The sequence below is a fragment of the Trichomycterus rosablanca genome, chromosome 12, assembly GCF_030014385.1.
Source record: "Trichomycterus rosablanca isolate fTriRos1 chromosome 12, fTriRos1.hap1, whole genome shotgun sequence".
In the NCBI taxonomy this organism is placed as follows: Eukaryota; Metazoa; Chordata; class Actinopteri; order Siluriformes; family Trichomycteridae; genus Trichomycterus; species Trichomycterus rosablanca.
This window is the reverse complement of record NC_085999.1, coordinates 32,845,617-32,870,390: the sequence shown is the minus strand read 5'-3', so window position 1 is coordinate 32,870,390 and position 24,774 is coordinate 32,845,617. Positions and strand designations below refer to the sequence as shown.

At 39.4% G+C, this 24,774-nt stretch overlaps 1 protein-coding gene across 1 annotated transcript in view; it reads left to right on the top strand.

Moving 5' to 3' along the window:
- The window catches only part of il1rapl1a (interleukin 1 receptor accessory protein-like 1a), a 147,034-nt gene that overhangs the window by 28,973 nt on the left and 93,287 nt on the right, over window positions 1-24,774 (top strand). The window contains exon 2 of the mRNA XM_063005967.1: window positions 2,205-2,305. Within this exon, the coding sequence (XP_062862037.1) occupies window positions 2,221-2,305 (85 nt within the window). The 5' untranslated portion in view covers window positions 2,205-2,220. The remainder of the gene's footprint in view (window positions 1-2,204; window positions 2,306-24,774) is intronic.

Here is a 24,774-nt window from a genome sequence, read left to right as displayed (position 1 = left end):
AACTAGTCAACAGTCTGTTTCATAGATCATCAGTCTTCATTCCTAAAATACTGTCCTATTAGATTTTTTAACAAATCCTTGGTCTTTTACCCAAATCAAAACCTAAATTTATTTCTTTTAGCTTAAGCCATGAGCCTGGCAGCTTAAGCACCACACACTGATTTCTGTATTTTCAACTCATTCCCCCGTCCCTAATATGTGTCACCTTAATTAGCTGTCAGTGCACACAGTTTTTCTTGGGTTTGTTTGCCCAGTGTTTACCCACTGTATAACTGTGGTGCAGACAAAGAAAAACTAATCTTTGTGATATAAAGAAAGTCTCTTCTTTTACTAACACTTTCAAATAGTACGAATTAGATTCTGCCAGAATTGTGAAGAATTAGAGCTTTTAAACAGTGCAGCCATTAAAAGAATTTGGTCAATTTTCAGACATCATATGTTTGAGTTTGAATGATGCCATAGCCATCTGTGGCCAGAAGTTAGAGAAAACCTAATTAACTCTGGCATTCTTATCTCCTCTGTAGAACTGCATCTGCCAATTGCAGACATCTGTTAGCACATGCATATGCACACTGTTTGCAGGATTTGTTTGTCTGAATTTGCATTTTATGAATTTAAGGCTTAATATGTGTACATTCAGTTTCATGGTCTGATTTTTTTAGCCATTTTCCTTTATTTGTTCATTTTCACTTTGTACAATTAACACTAACCAAACTGACATGTCTTCAAAAGGTGGGTGAAAAACAGAGTACCCAAGTACCTAACCCGCACTGAATAAAATAATTAAAAAACAGTATAAAAATCAGACATAGTCAACCATGTCTCTGTAGATGCCCAGCCGGCTGATAGCACTGCTGAGATTCAGATGTCAGTGACCTGAGCGCCATATAAAATAAATATTTTTTAATGCACAAATTGGTAACAAACTCACCTGCCATTGAGATTGGCGGCGTTGCTTGGTTACCCAACCATGTCCTCCTGCCGTAAAACATGGGCAGCAAATAGGGCATGGAGGGGCGGATGATTGACGTGTCAGGGCCTCATAACTGACAGTAATCTGTTGTCGCCTCATTGAGCGATAATTCACTCCAGGTGGAAGTGTCTCTATTTATCACGTTTCTGTTTATCATATGTGTCTTTCTCGCTGATTTGCCAGTTCCTTTGATGGCAGCTTTTTCTCTGGAACTTGGGTGCCCTGCTTGGTCCAGTCTGGTTTTCTGCTGGCGTGAGGTGCCTGCATACCTTTAACTTTTTAGTGGATTCACCCAATGACGGCCCTTTGCTGAAGCTGACCCCACGTGTGGGCAGTCGTTGGAAGCGAGATGCGCAAGTGGTTGGGGTTGGAATGCTGGTTGTGCATTGCTGTTCCAGGCTTGTTCTGGGTTTCCTTTTTTTCCTTTTTTCAGAGAACTGGCTTGTCACGGGCCATATTGTGACAACCAGTTTTCATTTCTGCTCTTTTCTTTTTCTATTCACTTTCTCTGTTGCGGCTGCAGATGTTTTTGTGTCCTTCATGTTTCTATTATTTTGCCCACCAAATGTACCTGTGCTTATTTTTGCACTACTGCTCCTGCATACTTCATCTGTATCAGTCATACATAATTTTAATATGAACCTTTAAGTTTTTTAACATAATTGATTGTACAAAAGTAATTTTCTCTACTCAATTAGAGTAGATATTTGGATGTGTACCACCTCTGCTCTCTCCACATTCATGAGGAATAAAAATAAATTAAGGGAATTGGACAGCCACTATAATCCAGATTTTTTTCCAGCTATAAAACAACCTGTCATGTTTAACACTTTTATTTCATCTTCCTACTCACGGGCCAAATGACTAGATAATATAAATGTCATTTTTAATATTCTTTCTCTTTACGTAAAATTAAAATGGGTCATTTTGAAATAAACGGAACATGAGAGTTAATAGAGAGAGACCTTGTTATACAGACGTCAGTAGAAGTCGGTGCAGTCTTTACGGCCAGTGCTTTAATAATGTATGGAACATGTTTACTCTGATATGTCCTGACATAAACCTGTGTGCATTTTTACAGCTAAAAGTTCTCTTCCACTCCTCCTAATATCCTTTAGGGAAGCAGATTTGTCTGCATTGAGTATAGTGCGGCATGTTGGTAGAAATGTGCTTTCTGATTGATGTATAACCCAGTCTTTTTTCTTTCCCCTCCCCCCTTTTCTCTGTGCAGACCTGAGGAGGGGAAGATGACAGCTCTAATCCCAGCACTGCTTCTGCTGGCTGGCATCTCTGTGGCATTCACTCTGAAGGTGGTGTCGAAGAGAGGCTCAGGTAGGCCCTGCTTCTGCCCTCCTTCCTGCCACGGTTAATCACGTGTGCTATCTCCACAATGATAAAGTACCTTTTTATTTTTATTCATGAGGGTCCTATACGTAGCCATGTGTGTACGTATATGTATGCACATAAATGTATGTGTATGTATATGCATATGTGAATATATAATACGCACACACACACACACACACACACACACACACACACACACACATATATATATATATATATATATATATATATTCCAGCTTGTTTGGAAGCAGGGGTCAGAGCACAGCGTCAGCCATTGTACGGGGTTAAGGGCTATGCTCAAGGGCCCAACAGTGGCTACATGGCAGTGCTGGGATTTGAACTCCCAACCTTTCAATTGATAGCCCAAAGCTCTACCCATTAGGCTACCACTGTCTCTTATAACTCATATATATTTATTTGATATTTATTTATCTGTCTCTATAACTTATCGTGCAATATTTGTCACATGTCATTTTACTATTTAATAATTTAATTACTATTTAGGTCTTACTTTTTACTGAAACTCCACCTCCTGCACATTCATGTATCCATTGCTTATAACTGCTATACTGTAGAGACTTAGAGACTTGTGTGTGTGTGTGACTTAATGGTATCCATATATTTATTTTATTTATATTAATCTTTGTTGTATAATGCTACTGTGGCTTTAATTTCCTTCGGAATCAATAAAGTATCCATCCATCCATCCATCCATCCATCTATCTATCTATCTACGTTTGAAAACAATGTAACCTGCTTTTAGTTCTCCGGTACATATGAGCACTTAGCACATGTCATGCCTGTACCTCAGTGGTGACATCTCTGTGTTGCAAATGCTCCACCAATTATAGGTGTAGGTACTGATATTTTTATAATGGATGAACTAGAGGGGGACCTGACAGATCGTGTATAGCAAGAAGAACTTGACATGAACTCTGTAGCTGACAGCTTGTTTTTCAAATCAGTCAGCAATTTTACTTGATGAAAGATCTCCATCCCAATTATGTGTACATTCATATGTTTTAAATCTACCGATACGTATCTCCTGTATTTATTCTGTATTATTAAAATAAAAGATTACTGCAGGGACACTGTGTATCAGTGTTTGCTATTTTAATCCTGCTGAATTACTAGCTCTCAGTGAACCCATTAATCGTAACAGATGTATTTATTTCAAATCATTTTCTTATTCCTTTCATTATACTATAAGTCTAAATTGCTTTCTTTTTTAATTTAAAAATATTACTTAAATCTCCAAGTGAGAACTCATTTATTATGATAAAAAACAGTTGTGTACAGCTGTTACATCAGTCTTGTTGCATAATGTTTTCATTAATCCCTTTTATATGTAAAAAAAATGCCAATTTGTCTACCTAAAGGGGGAACTGTTATGTCTAAAACCACTAATACAATTATTTTATTTTGCAATTGGCTATTATTTAATTACATTCTCTTCTTCCTGCCTATAAAATACAGTATATAGACAAGTGTTGGGACGCCCCTTCAATTTTGAATTGTCTTTCAGCCACAACAAATTCAAGAAGAATGCAAAATACAACAATTTTCACTAACGATCTCATGAGGGAACAATTGAAATGATCCCATGATCCGATCTATAAACTAAACAGGCAGACACAAGACAGCACCAAAACACAGACAAGTCATAATGCTGTCAGAATGAACACACACAATCTCTGTTTTAAAAATGATTTATAGGTATAGTAAATTATTAAATAAGCTGTGGAAGAAGTGCTAAATGTATCTATTTGCAACAGCCCAGCTTTTATTTAAATGATTATTATTAAACCTCACCAGATTATATTCATTAATACAAACACGAGATGCAGAAATAAAATGTTATAGGCAGATTTGAAAGATTCAGTCCACTTTAGACACAGTTATATAACCAGCTTGCATAAGTTTTAACACACACACACTTTACTGGTGAACCAAAGCCTGGCTGTGTTTTCTGTGTCTGTTCAAGACTTTTATTTAGACATTTTAATATTTGAAGATCTTTTATTCTTGATCTTGTGTCTGACGCAATGGAGTGCAACACATGCAGCTGAACTTTAAAACCAGGACCAAATTGGTGACCAGTAACTGAACATAAATAAATAAAAAGGATAAATAAAAATAAATCTTTAAAAAGTGTAGAATAATAATGAATGTAAAGGTAATCTATATTAGGAAAGTGACTTGTCATGCATTATTATCATGTAACAATAATAACATTTTTATAATAATCCCTTTAGAGGATGATTTTAATTGGTTGTGCATTCTTTGTCTCCTGTAGAACTGAGAAAGTCACTTTAATTAGGCTATTTGTGGCTGGAGCATTGTGGGTTTGACAGTATTCTTCCTCACTTCTTACTTGTTTGGTTTTCAGCCAAAGAAACATTTGTTCAACCTTTTGCAATAAACACATCAGAGATATTGCACTAGAAAGTGTAACAAAGGTTGTTTTTTTTACGATCTGGTGGAGATGTGGCTGCTGATTTGGTTTTTCACCCATCTGAACTAAAACAACCATTTTAAAATCCATATTTATTTTAAGTGAATCCACTGCTAAACAAAATGAAAATTAAGTTGAGTAAATCATGAGAATGAGTGCATGCGTTTTGTTTCTCATTAGAGAGATCATGGAAAGAATATTCTCAGGTTTCTTCTGTTTTGTGTTTCCAAGTAAAGCAACATAGGGCAGTTGTAGCCTAACAGTTAAGGTTCTGGACTAGTAATCAGAAGGTTGTCTGTCACAATTGTAAGTTGCTTTTCAACATATGCATTATATCTAACAATCTTGTGTAGCTAGTCAGCAAACCTACCTCAGAAACAGGGCTATATAGATATTATGATCACTGTCTTATAGTGTTGAATGTGTACATTGTTTTAATCTTTGTGAAATTATTGTACATTGTTTTAACCTAAATGATGAAAAATGTAAAGTTTATTTAATGTATTATTTTTATTATGATTATTATTATTATCATATTATTATTATTATATTATTATTATCATCATCATATTATTATTATTATTATTATTATATTATTATTATTATTATGATTATTATTATTATATTATTATTATCATCATATTATTATTATTATTATTATTATTATCATCACCATATGATTATTACTATTATTATTATTGTTATTGTTCTCATATTATTCTTATTATTATCATTTAAAAAAAATGAAATAGTGGCGTGGTGTTGTGGGATGAATTGGCAAGGCGTTTTGTTTTCATCAGCTCCTGGTTCCTGACGGGTTTGGCACTGTCTCAGCTTAAGCCTAGGAATAACTTTTCACCAACTAAATTCTTTCTAGGGACGTTTTAAGCTTTTTATGTAACAGATGACTCAAGGAAACGTAGGGCCAAATGCAGGATACAGTCCCAAGGTCGAAATCTCACACAAACAGGCAGACGGAGCTCAGGAAAGAATATAAACTAACACTGGTCTTCAGACAGGCTAACAGGCCACCAGAGGAGAGCATAAACTGAACAAATGGTATAAACAGCCAAAGGTCAATACTTAAATAAACAAGTCAGACTACAAAAGAATAAACAAAGCTCCGAAACTTCGACAGCGAAAGACTTCGCAAACTTTGGAGACATGCTCAGGAGTGTGGAAAGTTCTGATGAGTCCTTATTAAGAAACAGGTCACGAGTATGACGCAGCGTTCAGAAAGGTGGCGACTCCAAATGCCAGGGAGCGGAAGGGAGCACGGCTCAGGGTGCGACATCATGTCTGTCAGAAGATGCTAGTCACAAATAGCAATGAGAAGTTTAAAACGCACTCAGCAACCTTGCATGGGCCTCAAGAGGTTAGAAAGTGACAGTTCCATGACTGCAGCTGGCTCCAAAGTGGAGAACAGAGCGTTGGAATTTGAAACTCTCTGTCCTGCGGTCCCAAGGTTCCATTTGCACAATTAGCATATTTTAGACATCCTCCCAATGCTGCATATTTATTAAGGCGTCAAAAGGTAACAATTTCTGTCCTCTGTAGCATCTGTGATTGTGATTAAGCATCTGCGATTTGGATTTGGTTCTGCATATAAAGTGAATCCTTAGCACCAGTTGACAAAGTGTCCTCTGTGTGCAGAGGACGCTCACAGATCCAGCCTTAACTTTTGATGTGCAGCGTGTTAGAGATGAGCATGTTGATTCCAATAAAGTATCCACATTCATCCCACAATTTGTTTCAATAAACTGGTATTTCATCTTTCCAAATTTACCCACACACCTTGATTAGGTAAAAGTACTGTAATAGAAATATACATGTCAGACCTAAAGGTATCAGTCAAATTACTACTTGAATAAAAGATTAAGAAACTATTTTGTAAGGAAGATAGTAAAAGTAACAAAAGCACTTTATACTGGATCAGATTTCAAGAGAAAACAAGCAGAAAAGGTGATGATAACCAACAACAAAGTCATTTGAAGAAGTTAAAATGTTCTAATGCAGGCGCTCCAGGAATGCTTTTTTTCCTTCTTTTTTTAAAATTAATTCTTTATTAAGAGCCCCCCCCCCCCCCCTTCTTTTTTCCACCCAATCTAGTCATGGCCAATTGGAGTTTATCTTTCTCAATGAGGGCCCGAGTCCTTACGCACTCCTTCGACACATGCACACCTGCCGACCACTTCTTTTCATTTTTTTTGCTGCCGAAACAGCCCTGCAACTGTGATGCTCTGTGTATTCTAACACCTTTCTATCAGAACCAGCATTAACTTCTTCAGCAATTTGAGCTACAGTAGCTCGTCTGTTGGATTGGACCACACACGCCAGCCTTCGCTCCCCACGTGCATCAATGAGCCTTGGCCGCCCATGACCCTGTCACCGGTTTACCACTGTTCCTTCCTTGGAGCACTTTTGATAGATACTGACCACTGCAGACCAGGAACACCCCACAAGAGCTGCAGTTGTAGATGCTTTGACCCAGTCGTTTGACCCATTTTTCATTAACTTTAAAGTCAAAATGTTCACTTGCTGCCTAATATATCCCACCCACTAACAGGTGCCGTGATGAAGAGATAATCAGTGTTATTCACTATATGCCTGGTCGGTATATATATATATATATATATATATATATATATATATATATATATATATATATATATATATACACACAGTATATATACAGTATATATATATATATATATATATATATATATATATATATATATATATACATATATATATAAAAACTGACAACAGTTGAAGTAAAGTGATCAAAATGAGTGTACACTACAGCTTATAAAACAGTACGTAAAAACCACACAAAGCCTGGCTGGCTTATTTACATTCTGAATTAAAGTAAAGAGCCCCTTCCTCCATCCCAATTTTTTTGTTCACAAATGAAAATGTCAGACCTGCACACTCGCCTACATCTAATGATATGGTTGCTGAGGAAAACCTTTGCTGTCACAGTGGGATCTGCTGCTGAGATTCACCTCGAAAACACTAAAGTTCCACCTTTGCACCATTAACGAAATCCAAACAAAAATGAATCACAGACCAACACCAATAAAACACCCACAGACACTGCACAGCATCAGGACCAGGCCAGCAGAATTAATCAATGTATAGCACTTCAAAAAGATCAGTACATCAGCCATTGTATAACCGCACTGACAAAATACAGACTCAGTGCACAAAATGTATATTTTCTTTAAAATTGTTTATTTTATATATTTTCATAACAGTTTTTTAAATGCTTTGGCAGTACTGTATTTACTACAAGAGCGCATTTACATGAGAAGCGGCTAAACCAAATTGAACCTTTACCCATTTTGCCGCTGACCTTTTCAAAGCTTCTCCAATGAGACAAACTGTTTGATGTGATGCAATACAAGCAACTCGGACAGTACAAACAACTCTTAACGAGAACAAAGCTTAATGTGACTTATTGTATTATAACAATGACTGAGGAATTTCACTAGTGGAGAGAACTGATAAGCAGTAATAATGAAGTTGTTGTTTTTTCAATACATTAAACCATGTTCAGCTTTTTTAATGATGAACGTTTTAGACTCTCTTGGAAAAGCTGATTCTTACAATTTCTCAGAACCTCAAGCTGTAACACAAGTTTAAAAGTGAAACAGTGAGGAAAATCCAGCTAAACACAGATACATGTGGAGCTTTCAGAGTGGATTTGGCGGTTATTCCACACAAATGCAGATCCGTCTCATATTCACACTTTGATGACATTTTACCGCACCGCTCAAGCCAAGCTCTGAGTGAGTGAAGCGCAAATCGCTTCTCATGTGAATACGCCCTAACAGTCATGCTTATAAAGCTCTTTGAATTGAGCTGAAATAGTAGAAACAGTAAAATGCTGCTCCGCAGGACGTATGTTCCTCACGTGAAAGAGCAAAGTGTGTCATTTCTTTCCGATTCTTCTCGCCCCTCATTATGTAGAGTATATAGTGGCCTTGGCGCTCATTTCGTGCTCTTTTTCCCTCACATACACCCCCACTTTTACACCCCCACACGCACACACACACACCCACACACAGAGGCATCAGAGTAACACCTCTAACAGATGGCTGGCTGTGCTCTTTCAGACCTCTGCTGTGCTGAAAACTCGTGTGGGTGTTTTTATTCCACTGTATTTGTGGATGCGGATGTGCGAGCGCCTTTGTGCCTGGTAAAAAAAACACATTCACTCTTTCATACTGCCAGCACCTATACACACTCTGAGCACATCAGGGATTCCTCTGACTGGTCTTTATTGTGCTGATTGGAAAGGGTCATGCTCTGATTGGTTCTTTTTGTGGCAAGTGGATTGAAAGTCACGCTCCGGTTGGCTCTTTAAGGTCAGGGCGGGAGGATGTGGCTGTGAAACGCAAGAAGACGTCTGTTAAAGACTCTTTAAAGAAGCAGAGTTGCTTACGGGAAACAAGGGAAGACCCCCCTCCTCACAACACGCTCTTTAGTCATTTCATCTTTGTTTCTTTCTTTTTTTCTGAGCCTCTGTTCACAACAGACTGCTGCTGTGCTGCCGATTAGCTTGTTATTTCTTTAAACTTGTTAACTAGCCCTTAAAAAGAGAAATATGTGCAAGTCTGGATGTGACATGCTACCCACTCATGTGTGTGTGTGTGTTTAGAACTAAGTGTTTCAGCCACTTTGCTCTGTCTTCAAAAAGCTCACTTTATTAACTGTTTCATGTTAGAATAAAGGCGCTCGGGTGGCACAGTGGTAAATTACGCTAGCTCACGACCACTGGAATCCAGGGTTTGAATCCCCAGTGGTGCTTTCAGCCAATTGGGCAGCTACATACAGACACAATTAGCTATGTCTCTGTTTTACTCAGATCGTGGATTCTTTATGGTGCATGGATTAAAATCAGGAGGTCAGGTGGCACAGCGGTCTATTATGCTAGCCCACGACCACTGAAATCCGGGTTTGAATCTTAGCAGTGCTATCAGATGGTTGGGCGTCTACACAGACAGGATTGGCTTTGTCTGTTAGAGGGACGGCTTAAGCCCTGCGATGGATTGGTGCCCGGCCCAGGGTTTTCCTACCTTACTCTCAGTGTTTCCTGGTGGAATCGGATTTTCATGTTTTACCACTGTTTTATTCTGGTCATGGTCACAGTGGTTCCAGTTTCCCTGGAATCACTGGGGTGGTTTTTAGTTTCCCTGGAATCACTGGGCACAATGCAGTTACACACCCCAGACACAACGCCGATCCATCTCTGGCCTCGGCCACCTTGAGTCTGTGACCTGAAGCAACAAGAAAACAATCTAAAGCACAAATGCAGGTTCATTTCTGAATGGCTGAAGAAGTTGAGATATGGAGGAGGTCTAGACAAAGTCTTGACTTGAATCCCTATTGAGATTGTGCAGCAGGAGCTTAAACGGGCAGTTAATGCTATAAAGCTGTTTAATTAGAAGGCAATTACGTTTTCACACAGTGCCAGTTGGTGTTGGATGACTTTTTTTTCCCTCCACAAATGAAATGATTATTCACAAGCTGTCTGTAGAGTTTAATCAGGTCGTCTTGTAAGAAATATCTGAGTCTGAAGACCTGAAATTAAAAAGCATCAAATGTAAAAATTCAGAGAGGGGCAAAAACCTTTTCACAGCACTGGACACAGTTTATACCGTGCTTATGTGTGTGTTCTGAAGATTGTATACACTGTGAGGCCAAAAGTATTAGGACACCTGACCATGAACTGTGGGTAGCATGGTCAGCAAGTCACTTCAGAGCAAGAAGGTCCAGGGTTCGATTCCCAGGTGGAGCGGTCCGGGTCCTTTCTGTGTGGAGTTGTGCATGTTCTCCTTGTGTCTGTGTGGATTTCCTCCGGGAGCTCCGGTTTCCTTCCACAGTCCAAAGACATGCAAGTGAGGTGAACTGGACATACAAAATTGTCCATAACTGTCTTGAGCTCTTCTGAGAGGGCTTCTTACATGAATTTGAATGAGTTTGTTTGTCTGTGGGAATTTGTGCCCATTAGTCAAAAGAGCATTGGAGGTCAGGGCTCTATCTTTATAGACCCTGCTTTAAGCACATGGGGACAGTGATGCTGAAACAAGAAACGGTCGCCCATAAACTGTTGCTACAAAGTTGGAAGCAAATCATTTCCTTTATATAATTGATTTTTTTACACGTTAGCAGTTGTTGTGACTGAAACACATAAATTCAATAATGGTGTCCCAATACTTTTGACCATATACACTGATCAGCCATAACATTAAAACCACCTCCTTGTTTCTACACACACTGTCCATGTTATCAGCTCCACTTACCATATAGAAGCACTTTGTAGTTCTACAATTACTGACTGTAGTCCATCTGTTTCTCTGCATGCTTTGTTAGCCCCCTTTCATGCTGTTCTTCAATGGTCAGGACCCCCACAGGACCACCACAGAGCAGGTATTATTTAGGTGGTGGATCGTTCTCAGCACTGCAGTGACACTGACATGGTGGTGGTGTGTTAGTGTGTGTTGTGCTGGTATGAGTGGATCAGACACAGCAGCGCTGCTGGAGTTTTTAAACACCTCACTGTCACTGCTGGACTGAGAATAGTCCACCAACCAAAAACATCCAGCCAACAGCGCCCCATGGGCAGCATCCTTTGACCACTGATGAAGGTCTAGAAGTTGACGAACTCAAACAGCAGCAATAGACGAGCGATCGTCTCTGACTTTACATCTACAAGGTGGACCAACTAGGTAGGAGTGTCTAACGGAGTGGACAGTGAGTGGACATGGGATTTAAAAACTCCAGCAGCGCTGCTGTGTCTGATCCACTCATACCAGCACAACACACACTAACACACCACCACCATGTCAGTGTCACTGCAGTGCTGAGAATCATCCACCACCCAAATAATATCTGCTCTGTGGTGGTCCTGTGGGGGGTCCTGACCATTGAAGAACAGAGTGAAAGCAGGCTAAAACAGTATGTAGAGAAACAGATGGACTACAGTCAGTAATTGTAGAACTACAAAGTGCTTCTATATGGTAAGTGGAGCTGATAAAATGGACAGTGAGTGTAGAAACAAGGAGGTGGTTTTAATCTTATGGCTGATCAGTGTACTGTATATACCTTATAATATACTAAGACGCTCTTTAATAGCAACTGAGGAAACACAGAACGGTTTTACATAATAAAAAAGACAGACAGAGAAAAATGGATTTGCTAGTTTGACGGCCCTAAAGCTGAATGAGTTGTGATGGATGTGGTTTGTGACAGATGTGTTAGCATACATTAACATTAGCAGGTTCCAGTTCATGTGAGTGTCATGTAGTAAATGACAGAAACTACAATCAAATACAAGCTTTTCAAACACACACACACACACACACACACACACACACACACACACAGAGTATCCCACGTCAGCTTCACTACAGTCTGCATTTCTTGCTCTGTTTTTCCGTATCTGGTTTCTCCGTATGCTAATGAAGGATTAGCCAGCACTCTGGCCTTGGGTTTTTCTTGCCTTTCTTCTCTGGATTCTTGCGACACTCTCTCTCGGGTCTCTTTATTTTGCTTCCCGTCCTTCTGACCCTCACGCTCACTCTCATTCCAGTGGGAATTAAAAGACCCCCAAACACACCACACAAGAGGACAATATCCTTCTCTAGGAGTTGAATTTTACTATTTTCCACTTCAAATCTGCTCATAATAAGGGCTCTCAGCTCTTAGTGGTCATCTGAGCCACCTGCTCGCCTTGTGCGGTTGCTCAGCTTTTGTTGCCATGGCGGCCGAAGGCGGAGGTCAGAGCCTGAGAGGTATGGGAAAAGATTTGGGACGAACAGTGGCGGTATTGTCCAGGGTAAACTGGTTTCTCTGAGGTTAGTGGAGATTCTGATGGGTTGAACCGAGGTTATGGAAAGGTCAAAAAAAAAAAAAAAAGTGGAACCCAGTAATGCCACAGTGGGGGGTAACCATGGAGATGTCCCCAGACTTCCTTATAGATTCATAATGAAACGAAGTGAAGGTGCGACACGCATTTAAATGAAGATTTTTGTGATTAAACTTGGAGTGAAAGCTGAATGGCCGGGACACTTCTCTAGAGATTTTAATAGATCAGCAGGAGGTTGGATGTGAGGACCATTGCTTTTGGAGACACTGTTTGGACTTTATGTTCACACTGTACCTAAAAGTGACCCAAATCTGTCTCTCCTGTCTTTTAATGCCAATGTGATCAGCAGCAATGACATGAAATTTAGTGGTTTTCAGAATTAAACCTGATTCAGGATGCTTCACCAGGGCAGAACCATGATAGGGCTAAAGAACCACAAACAAAATGTAAAATGTATTAAAGGAAATGCAAATCAAATATCAGAGGACAGGAAAGATGTAGCAAATGAGAAGGAGGACTATTTGTCACAAAATGCACCAGCTGCTCAATCCACCAGCATGTGACATTCATCACGTCATCATGACATTCTGCCCGCGTCCAGCATGGATACACGTGTGGGGTCAGCAGGATCAAACAATTTACAACAGAGAAGCCAGCAATCGTCTGACACAGAGGTCGATATAATAAACACGCTTCTCTACCTGAAGCAGATTAATGCTTGATGAGGCACAGAGACTGCCGGTTAAAGAAACTGGCACTGTCAGTCAGATGCACCGCCATTCTCTCCCTCTGCTGGCTGTTAGTGGCATGCCAGGTACATGATACTGTAGTCAAATGACATGTTTAGATTGTTTTTATATGAAATGTTCTATTATATTTATATTGTAAATATTAAGTTTGATTTGCCTACACGGTTCCATTTATTTCACACACAAATATAACAAATCCCAAACGTTTACCTTTTTGCCATAAATGTGCTCTATATAAGTTGGAAATCCAGAGCACTTGGTGTTAATTGGCTTTTGAGATGCTGCCATGGATAAAATGAAGTGCCTGATGATAATATATTATTGTTTATAATTATAATTATCAAATTTACTGACCACTTACTGTGGTCAAAGTAGCAGTAGGTTCAGCATACACTATGTAAGGGCTCCACACTCACTCACTTACTCGCTCACTCACTTACTCGCTCACTTACTCACTCATTCACTCACTTACTCGCTCACTCATTCACTCACTCACTCATTCACTCACTTACTCGCTCACTCATTCACTCACTTACTCATTCACTCACTTAATTACTCAATCACTCACTCACTCACTCACTTAATTACTCATTCATTCACTCACTCATTCACTCACTTACTCGCTCACTCATTCACTCACTCATTCACTCACTCACTCACTAATTCACTCACTCACTCGCTCACTCATTCACTCACTCACTCACTCACTCACTCATTCACTCACTTACTCATTCACTCACTTAATTACTCAATCACTCACTCACTCACTTAATTACTCATTCATTCACTCACTCACTCACTCACTCACTTACTCATTCACTCACTTAATTACTCAATCACTCCCTTACCACTCACTTAATTACTCATTCACTCACTCACTCATTCACTCACTCACTCATTCACTCACTCACTTACTCGCTCACTCATTCACTCACTCATTCACTCACTTACTCGCTCACTCATTCACTCACTCATTCACTCACTCATTCACTCACTTACTCATTCACTCATTCACTCACTCATTCACTCACTCACTCATTCACTCACTTACTCATTCACTCATTCACTCACTCACTCGCTCATTCACTCACTCATTCACTCACTCATTCACTCACTTACTCATTCACTCATTCACTCGTTCACTCACTCGCTCACTCGCTCACTCATTCACTCACTCGCTCACTCATTCACTCACTCATTCACTCACTTAATTACTCAATCACTCACACACTCACTTAATTACTCATTCACTCACTCACTCACTCACTCACTTACTCATTCACTCACTAAATCACTTACTTACTCACTTAATTACTCTCTCACTCGCTCACTCATTCACTCACTCGCTCACTCATTCACTCACTCATTCACTCACTTAATTACTCAATCACTCACACACTCACTTAATTACTCATTCACTCACTCACTCACTTACTCATTCACTCACTAAATCACTTACTCTCACTCACTTACTCACTCACTCTCACTCACTCACTCACTCACTTAATTACTCACTCTCTCACTTAATCACTTATTTGCTCACTCACTCACTCACTCACTTACTCACTCATTCACTCACTCACTTATTCACTCACTCACTTAATCACTTACTCACTCACTTAATCACTTACTCACTTAATTACTCACTTACTCTCACTCACTTACTCACTCACTCTCACTCACTCACTCACTTAATTACTCACTCTCTCACTTAATCACTTATTTGCTCACTCACTCACTCATTCACTCACTTACTTAATCACTTACTCACTCAATTACTCACTCACTCTCACTCACTCACTTAATTACTCACTTACTCTCACTCACTCAATTACTCACTCTCCCACTTATTCACTTATTTGCTCACTCACTCACTCATTCACTCACTCACTTAATCACTTACTCACTCACTTAATCACTTACTCACTCAATTACTCACTCACTCACTTAATTACTCACTCACTCTCACTCACTCACTTAATTACTCACTTACTCTCACTCACTTAATTACTCACTCACTCTCACTCACTCAATTACTCACTCACTTAATTACTCACTCTCTCACTTAATCACTTATTTGCTCACTCACTCACTCACTCACTCACTCACACACAATTTTTGTGTGTTTCGGGCATCAGATTGTAAATGTATTGTGTTTTTAGAAGCAGATTTGGTTCTAGTAATAACTGTCAAATCTAGAAAACTTTGTAAACGCTGAGTTTAAATGGTTTTTACATTCATCTTACTGTTTTACATTACTGCCACATGTGCTACATCATTAAATGTTCATTAAATAAACATACAGACTTGTTTATGTGAAGCTCAGTGGTGTGATGTATATTTTGATGTTAGTTCACCTGTCGACTAATGAGGATTGATTATTGGTTAGAAAAATGGCTAAAATTAGAGAAACGGGTAAAAATGCTTTAAAATGCTCATTTTGAACAACCTAAATGTAATCAAAATGTGATTAAATAATTGTTTAATAATCGTCATTGATTCAAGGTTTTGTATCAGTACAATAAAAGCTGCGTTTATCTTTGTAACAGGCAGATATAAAGTGAGGTTTCAGTACATGGCTTTCAATGTACAATATCATATTCTCATTATCATGTATTCTATTGTTGCCATATTTGTTTATATAATTCAGCATCAGTCAGATGTGCTCATGCTGGTGTTCAGGCCTGTGTCGTATAGGTATTGTGTGTTAAATGCTAAAATGAACAGTATTACTAACAAACATTGGATTTGAAAAGAAAATCACAATTAAGCATGCATGTGTAAACAGCCACAGATACACTGACTTCAACAAGCATTAATGATGCGTACACGCAAAAAAAAAAAAAAAGAGCCCTGTGTTACCAGCCCCCATCATCACATTCGGTGTGTCTCGCTCTACGGAGAGCAGTAAAAAATGAAAATGCACTGCAGCCTTTATGGGTCTGGGTGATTGGATTTGCATGGCGCTGAGCCAGTCTGAAAAAAACACACGCATTCCAAACCCCCCCAATATAAACCCAAAGAGATCCAGTAACTCAAAGTCAACATGGCAGTTTTATTGGGGTGCAGTTTGAATATCTAAACCGAACAACCATTTTTAGCAGCCTCCAGCTCACCGCCCGAGCTTCAGAGAGAGAAAGAGAGCGGGCTGAGGGAACCAACGAAGGGAAAGAAAAATGGAAACAGCCAATCCAGGGAATCAAAGAGTCAATCAAGTGCATCTCATCGGAATGTGAAACTCATCTGGACAACGATCGAGCATCTTTACCTCTGTACTGAGCGGGTCAGCCTGGAGAAAAGTTCCATTAGACGAGCACACAGTCTCTGAGAAACTGGGAAGTGTCGCAAATGTTGGTTTTACTCGCTCTTCCAGAAACCGGCTGCAGCTGCAGAGTTTAGCAAGATATCATGCATCGTCCTATCTTCATAAAATAAAGTCCTTCTGTTTTCTCTCACTTTATTTTTGAAGGCTGTGACATTTAATTACGTGCAGTTCTGACTGACTTGTCTAAATCAATAGAATGGGCTGGATTTCCTGACATTTTTAATATTGGCCATCTCTCTCTCTCTCTCTCTCTCTCTCTCTCTCTCTCTCTCTCTCTCTCTCTCTCGCTCTCTCTCTCTCTCTCTCTCTCTCTCTCTCTCTCTCTCTCTCTCTCTCTCTCTCCCAACGACTGTCCTGATGCTGATGTATGAGCTCCCGTTCACATGTCCTGACCTCTGCTGTACTGGACTAAGTTTTATAATGCTGTGTTATTGTGACTGACTCTAATGTATCATTTATATAAGTTGAAAGTGTGGTTTGAGGGTGCTTGGGTGGTGCAGCTAACCAGCTACTATTAGCTGTTTGGGTGTCTAAACAGACATGACTGACTGTGTATGAGAAGGGTGGCTGAAGTCCTGCCATGTATTGGTGCCCTGTGTAGGGTATTCCTGTCTGGTATGCAGTGTTACCCAGTGAAACTGCACTTGTGGTGACACTGACCAGGATAAAGCTATTTATTTATACAATATTTATTATGATTTTAACGTGTTTTACATTCATGACAGGACATGTAGTTACTGGTTATACAAGATCCTGGACCGCTCCACCTGGGAATCGAACCCAGGACCTTCTTGCTGTGAGGCGACAGTGCTACACACCGAGCCACTGTGCCGCCCTTAATGGCTTTATAAAGCTGTAATGAAATAGATGTGGGAGTGGTGGTGTTTGATCCAGCATTAAGCACCCACTGCCTCTAGTTTTGAGCATAATTTCTTTCACTTGCTGGAAGTGATTGCCGAGAGTGGTTTCCAAGTCCCAGTGGATTCCACAGAGTGACATTACTCAGCTTGGGGTTTGTTTTTTCCTAGATTGCAGATTAAAACATTTACGCAGTATTGATTAATTATTACCATTTTATTATTATTTAGATAAATGCTTACCCACTGAGCGTGTTTTGGGCTGCATTTGTTACAAAACTCTGGCAAATCATTTGTTAAAAACAAATAAAAACTTAGTTCTAACAGAGTTTCAGCAGATTTGTGTTCTTGTACTGTTGTCTACTTCAACTAGAGTAGGGAAATGTTTACTGTGGAAGCTCTTCTGTAAGTCACTCTGGGTAAGAGCATCTGCTAAATGCCGAAAATGTAAATGTAAATCATAATATAATAACTATATAAAAGGTTTTAGAAGTTGCAGGTCTGGATCATTTAGTCAACACTAAATATAGATGATATATAGCTACAGGTCCAATTTAAAAAAGTATTTTCACAGAACTGACATGAAGTCTCAGCAGAGGAAGAGTAATTATTGATACATTCACGTAATTTTATAGAACGTAAGTTGACGTCAATGAAATGAAAAACATTAAGTTCTCTTGACAAATGTCCATGTTCACTATTATTCATGGCTTGATGAGCTCTAATAAGTGAATTCAGTAAATGCTGACAAGCTTCTGACTTTTCTCTTGTGGAATCTTCAGCATTCCTTTTGTGCAGAAGCTTTCAGCTCGTTGAGGTTTGATGGCTTTTGTGCTACATCTGCTTTTTTTAAATTCCACTGAAGAGACATAAGCCTGGAGACTGGGATCCACTTCAGGATATTTTAGGACTAATTCCTTGACCAAGCTTTGGTTGAGTTGGAACTTTGCTTGGGATCCTTGTCTTGCTGGAAAGTCCAATTATCATCAAGGTTCAGTTTCACAAAAGAAGGCAGAACATTCCTCCTCAAAATGCCCTGGTATTCCATTAAACCCATGATTACCAGTTTCTGCAGCACAAAACATCTTTACGTCATCACTGACCACCCTCATGCTTGACCATGGATATAAGATAACTCTCACCTTTCTTGTGTCAGACAAAACCACTGATCCATTTGAGCTTTGAATAGTCTCTCAATAGAAACGTGTCCTAGAACTCTGCAGACCAATCCAAATTCTAGTCGACTCCTGTGCTTGGTGTGTGTTGTGAAGTCGGGCTAGGTGAGGCCATATGGTTGGCACTGACACATTTATCACACTCTTTATCAGGTCTTAGCGTTCTTCCACGTCCAGACAGGTTTGCTGCTGTGGATAAGTGTGGGACCTCCAGACAGTATTAACATTAGTGTCTCTGGGAATGTTCATGGTTTTGGAAATCTTCTCATACCTGTCGGCCTTTTGGTGCAATGAAATGCAAGGAGCTTTTGTAACAGCTCTTTAGTTTTCACCATGGCTGCAACACACCTTGAACACTTGAATCTCTGGGCTTATATAACACATCGTAGCTGACGCAGATGAAGCCTGGTTATTGTGTTCTAATGGTTTAATCATGTTGTAATCCAACCTACTGCTAGTGTGTAGAGAGATCAGCAGTAGTATGTAGGGGTTTAATAGTTGTGGCATGGTAGTATGAACAAAATCTTTGTTTTTTTTTGTTCATTTGCTGCATAATTCAAGTTCATTCATTATTATTTTTATTAGTTATAAATTCTTTGTTTCATTATGGGGGATTCAAATATTTTCGATTGAAACTGTAAAACTCATATATTTGCGTTCAGGAAGGTAAATAAACCTGAACTTCCTGAATATATCTGAACAGAAAACCTATCAAGCAATGCAGCTAAGCATATTTCCTTCATTGTGTGTTCCCATCTCGTGACATAGCCAAGACTACATGAATACGTCTGTATGTTTATATTTATTCATCAGGCAGATGCTTTTATTCAAAGTGACTTACAAGTAAAGCAAAAATCAATCCCAGAGTACTCTGAACAGCAGTGGATTAAGGTCCTTGCTCAAGGGCACAAACCCACTACTTGTTCCGGGATTTAAACAGCCTTCTGGTTACTAGCAACCAACCATAAAAAGACGTTTCACTCTGAATGACCTGCGTGTCAGTACTTATATTTAATCACTACCAATAAATCAGTACCTATAAATAATTTTAAATGTATTTAATGGGTCGTTTGATTTATTGTTTGTGGCGATACAGCTTCAGGACTAGTCCATGTAGCAGTAATCGAACAGGTCCCAGTTAATCAGATTGTGGGTTTGCATTATGAGTGACGTGCACAACTGAGCTGCAATAAAGTGAATATCACCTCACAGCAGTGTAGTGAAAATCATTAAGCTTCTATAAATAATTACTGATAATCAGCAGGATTGGCTGGTGTTGATTTTTTATAGCTCAGTTTACCCTGAAAAATCCCTCAAACTTGTTTCTAAAATTCAACACATGAACACACATGACATGGAGATAAATGTGCTGGTTAAACTCTGGAGATGAACCATATGGCTACAGTGGGTGTGTTGGAAAACCTAGTGAGCGCTCTACATAGACAGCATTTTACGTTACCCTATGCGTTCTCCCGAGAAGGAGGCTGTTCGAATTTTTAGATGCCCTAAAATGCTGCCCACTAACTCACCTTAAATCTGAACGGTATTTTGACAGAATAACGAGGGAGCATCCGATGCTGCCTTAGCGGTGAAGGCGATACCAGCATTCAGTGCGGCAGAACTTTTCTCACAGAAAAAAAACAAATATGGTGGACAGTGCGGAAAAATGAAGTTATTTTTGAGTTATTTTCAAACGTAAATAAATGATTATTGATTTTTAACTTGTATAAACATGTACAAGTGTTTTTATTTGCAAATTCCTGCTTGTCAGAGAATGTAACCGTTTTCGGTACACGGAGAGAGATGTTAGTTGACATGCTAGTGCATTGTGCCACCCCATCCCATTGATTTAAACGGCATGAGGCTAACTGCATTAGCTTAGTAAGCGAAAACTGATGGAATCGCTGTCTAAGTAGTGCATTTCGAATGACCTGCCTTGTAAGTAGAATCCTTTCTACTGAGGCAGCTGCCTATGTAGGCAGTAAGACAGCAAGGCAGCTCACTAGGTTTTCGAACACACCCAGTATGTGGACACTTCTTCCACTTACTGAGTTCAGAGTCACTCACTGTTTAAAATAATTATATATTTTTTCAATTAGCCAATTAAACTAGCCCACCACACTTGGACTAAGGGGTGAACTTATTAACACTGTATAAGGACCCTGGTTGCCTAGGCTGCCTATACAGAAAGTGGAAAAGTGCAGAGATCGGGGCGTGGCTCTCCGTATGCGAAGCCAAATCTCATGTTCGGATTGGCTGCACTAAATCAGGAGGAAAGGGGGTAAAATGCATAAAAAGAAAAAAAAAAAGTAACTCCATGAGGCAACTTCTCTGTCCTACTTTTAGTACAACATGCACTGTTGGTGTGAGTCGATCCATATTTTTTTGGCTGTTTTTGTTTTTGGTTGTTGCTCAGAGGACAGCTTTGTGGTTACGTGTGGATCAAACACAAAACACAACCAGCAGAAAACAAAAAGGAAAGATTTTTGAATCGATCATCCTGTAGGCCACTTTGTTTAAAAAAAATTCTCACAAAAATACCTCAGACAGCTGATTCATCCTACATTTCTGTACAATACTTAATGTAGGATTTCATCGATTTGTTTTTCTTCCTTCACTTGCTCAAATGGCAGCTTTGTTATGTTGTTTTTCAACAAATATTGTAATTGAACTTCCATCTAAGCCAGCCGTAAGAGTGATATTCATGATACTTGGTTCATAACAAAAAGCCTGATTAGTCCAAGGGGAAGGTTTTGGAAGACTTGGGTTGGAAGTTACTAGGTTTAGAGGGTTTAGGGGGAGAATTACTTTTACACATGGGTGATGTAGGTGTTGAATAAATCTTTATCTTTAATTAATAGAATGATTGAAAAGCTGCATTTTGTCTTTCCTCATGTCGTCTTTATCTTATATTAAAATTAGCTGGAAGTTCTGAAATGTTTAAATGTGACAAATCGGCAAAAAATAGGAGAAATTGGGCAAATACTTTTTCACAGTACTGTATCTGGTATTGGTACTGTACATGGTGGTGGAGCATCCTTGGCATTCGATGGTGGCACAGAATACCGTATGCGTAAACTCTAAATAAGGCCAGCATAACTCCAGCCGAACACTTACTGCTGCAGAGACAACTATGCTGGGAATAGCTTTCAGTCGACTCATTCCACAAAAACCACTAAGAAGTGGTTTATGGACCACATGAAAGCAATTCTGCTTAAATGCAACATCAAACCATCTATCTTGGAAGCCAAGGCAGTCGACTGAGATGAGTGGAGATCCCTATGCCAAGCAGGTCTACATAACTTTCTAAACGAAGGGTTTGAAGCCAGTCAAAAACGTCGCGCAAAGCCACATGATGCTGCAGCAATTCCTAAGGTTGGCCCTCGTTGTCCACACTGTAATAGACCATGTGCATTGGACTTTGGCCTTCGCAGTCACCTACGGATTAATATGACAAAACCATTAATAAATAACTTTAGTACATTATCGTCATCGATAATCGATGGACTACTACTACTACTATCTGGTATTAGGATTTTTCCAGCAGGTCTACACCAGTATGTTGTGTGATAAATCATCCTGTAGTGCCATCTCTTCCATGATGCCCAATTATTCACCTGATCTCAGAGAAAACAGGATTTATTGGAGCAGTCCTGTTTCCATCGCTCTGATGTCTAGTTCTGATTCCTGTGTGCATACTGTAGATGTTTGTGACAGTGGACAGGAGTTGCACCCCTGATATAAATTAACTGTGTTGTATTTGAGTGACCTGGTGGCACAGCTGGCAGTTCTGGTGCCGGGAGGCATCAAAGGAATTAGGGTGTGGTTAGCATTAGCCTCTGTTCACCTCAGTGGCTTTTTGCTCGGTGGTGCAGCGTGACACAGGCGGTGCGGTTCATGCACTTTGTCATTTTTCATTCACACATTTTTCCGCTCCAAGAATTTAAGTCGATGACCGGAGGCACAAATGTAATGTGACGTCCCGCCAACATAAATGCTTTTTTTTGCTGAAGGCACCACGTTACTAAGAGAACACAAAGCAATACAAGAAAGACACAGACGAGGAAATAATGTTTAGAAAATGTTTAATTGCTCATTAATACAGTAGAAGTGAGTACTATGCTTCTCTTCCATCTCATACTCTGTTAGGTGAACTGGTTATAGGTGTTTGGGAATGTGAATGTGTGAGTGAGTGGGTGTGTGATGTCCTGTGATTAACTGGCACCCTGTTCAGGGTGTATTTATACCTGGGGCCTGTTGTATGTGTAAATGATCGTGCTGTAGAAATGCATTCCTTTCTGGAATTTCATGATTATTTCACATTGTCTCGCCCACTTCCACACTGGATTTCTCACCAGTGTAATACCCAGACTGGCAGAAAAAGGGTAAGTGAGAATAAAAGCCCTGGATATTTTTCTTTCAGGATTCTTTTACTACATTCTTCTATCTGTAAATAATATAGTGATTTATAGATACATCATGAGGAGCAAATGACCTTGTGTCTAATCAGCTCTTTAATTTATTTCTATTTAAATTGTTAGTTTTGCTCGAACACAGACCTTAAAAATCCTAAATCTGCTTTATTTACACTTACCTTTAATTCCAAACTGCATCATGACATAAGTTTTGTTCTGACTTGTATTTGTATAGTATTTATAATTAAATGTTCATATTTATTATACATTTATGAATAAACCTACTTTTAAAATCATTTCTTTATTGTTGTTAGAGTATATTACACTAGTCTACCACTGCTGAAATCTGGGTCTAAGTATTAGCAGTGCTATCAGCCAGCCAGGCATCTACACAGACATGATTGACTATGTATTTATTTTATAATTAATTATAAAAGCGACCTGGAGGACAGAGGCCAAATTGAAGGAGAATTAACACGTAAATGACTCGAAAGCAAACCCATGCTTTTTTTCTCTCCTCAGTCAGTCTTGCATTTTTGCTGCTGAATTATGTATGCAGTTATGTAAAACTGCTGAATTCTGGGTCTGAGTATTAGCAGTGCTATCAGCCAGCCAGCATCTACACAGACATGATTGGCTACGTCTGTGGAGATTGCTGAAGCCCTGCAATGGATCAGCAGGCTTGAGAGTTTAACTCCTCAGTGAGGATGGGCAAACACATTAGACCGCTGTGCCACCTTAGTGCCAAGTGCATGACATTTTCAGGGGGCCCATTTTTTTGCAGCACCCCAGCACTTACCCATTCACATTCTAGAAACCAATTCACCCCCATTTAGGGACAATATTTTTGTCAAAAAGTTCAGTCCACCTACTTGCATGTTTTTGGGAGAGCCCATGCAGACACTAAGCTCCTCGCAGGCCGTAACCAGAGGTGAGGTTTGAACAAATCCCCAGGATTCCGGAGCTGTGTGATACCTACACTGCCGTGCCGCTCCAGTAATGCTTCAGTATAAAGTTATTAAACGGATTTTGAAGCTGACCTTCTCTGCTCGAGGGCATCACTTCGTGGTTCTCTAAGGTAATCATTGTGTAGTACAATACAGAGATGTTCCACTCACATTAAATACAATTTAAACACGCTTTATTGTTTCTACTCTCCTGATGCCACCAAACCTCATCATGAGGAAGTCATTCATGAGTAATTCGTGTGTACTTACAAGCAGCTTCCTTTTCCCATCACTAAAGGTAAAGAGAGAGAGCAAGGCAGAAAAAAGATGTGTAGATGTAAAGAGAAGGATGGGAGAACCCAGGGGAAGGAACGACCTACAATTAGTGACAGTTATGTAATAGCTCATGGCCAAACTGCGGTAGATTAGCATATTTTATAATTGATTATAAAAGCGCCTTAGAGGACAGAGGCCAAATTGAAGAAGAATTAACACAGAAATGACTCGAAAGCAAACCCATGCTTTTTTCTCCCCTCAGTCAGTCCTGTGTTATTGCTGCTGAATTATGCAGTTATGTAAAAGCTATCTTCAGGTGTTGGGGAGTAAACAGACCTCATATATTGAACATGACCTGAGGGACTGCATTTTTGGGTGTTTT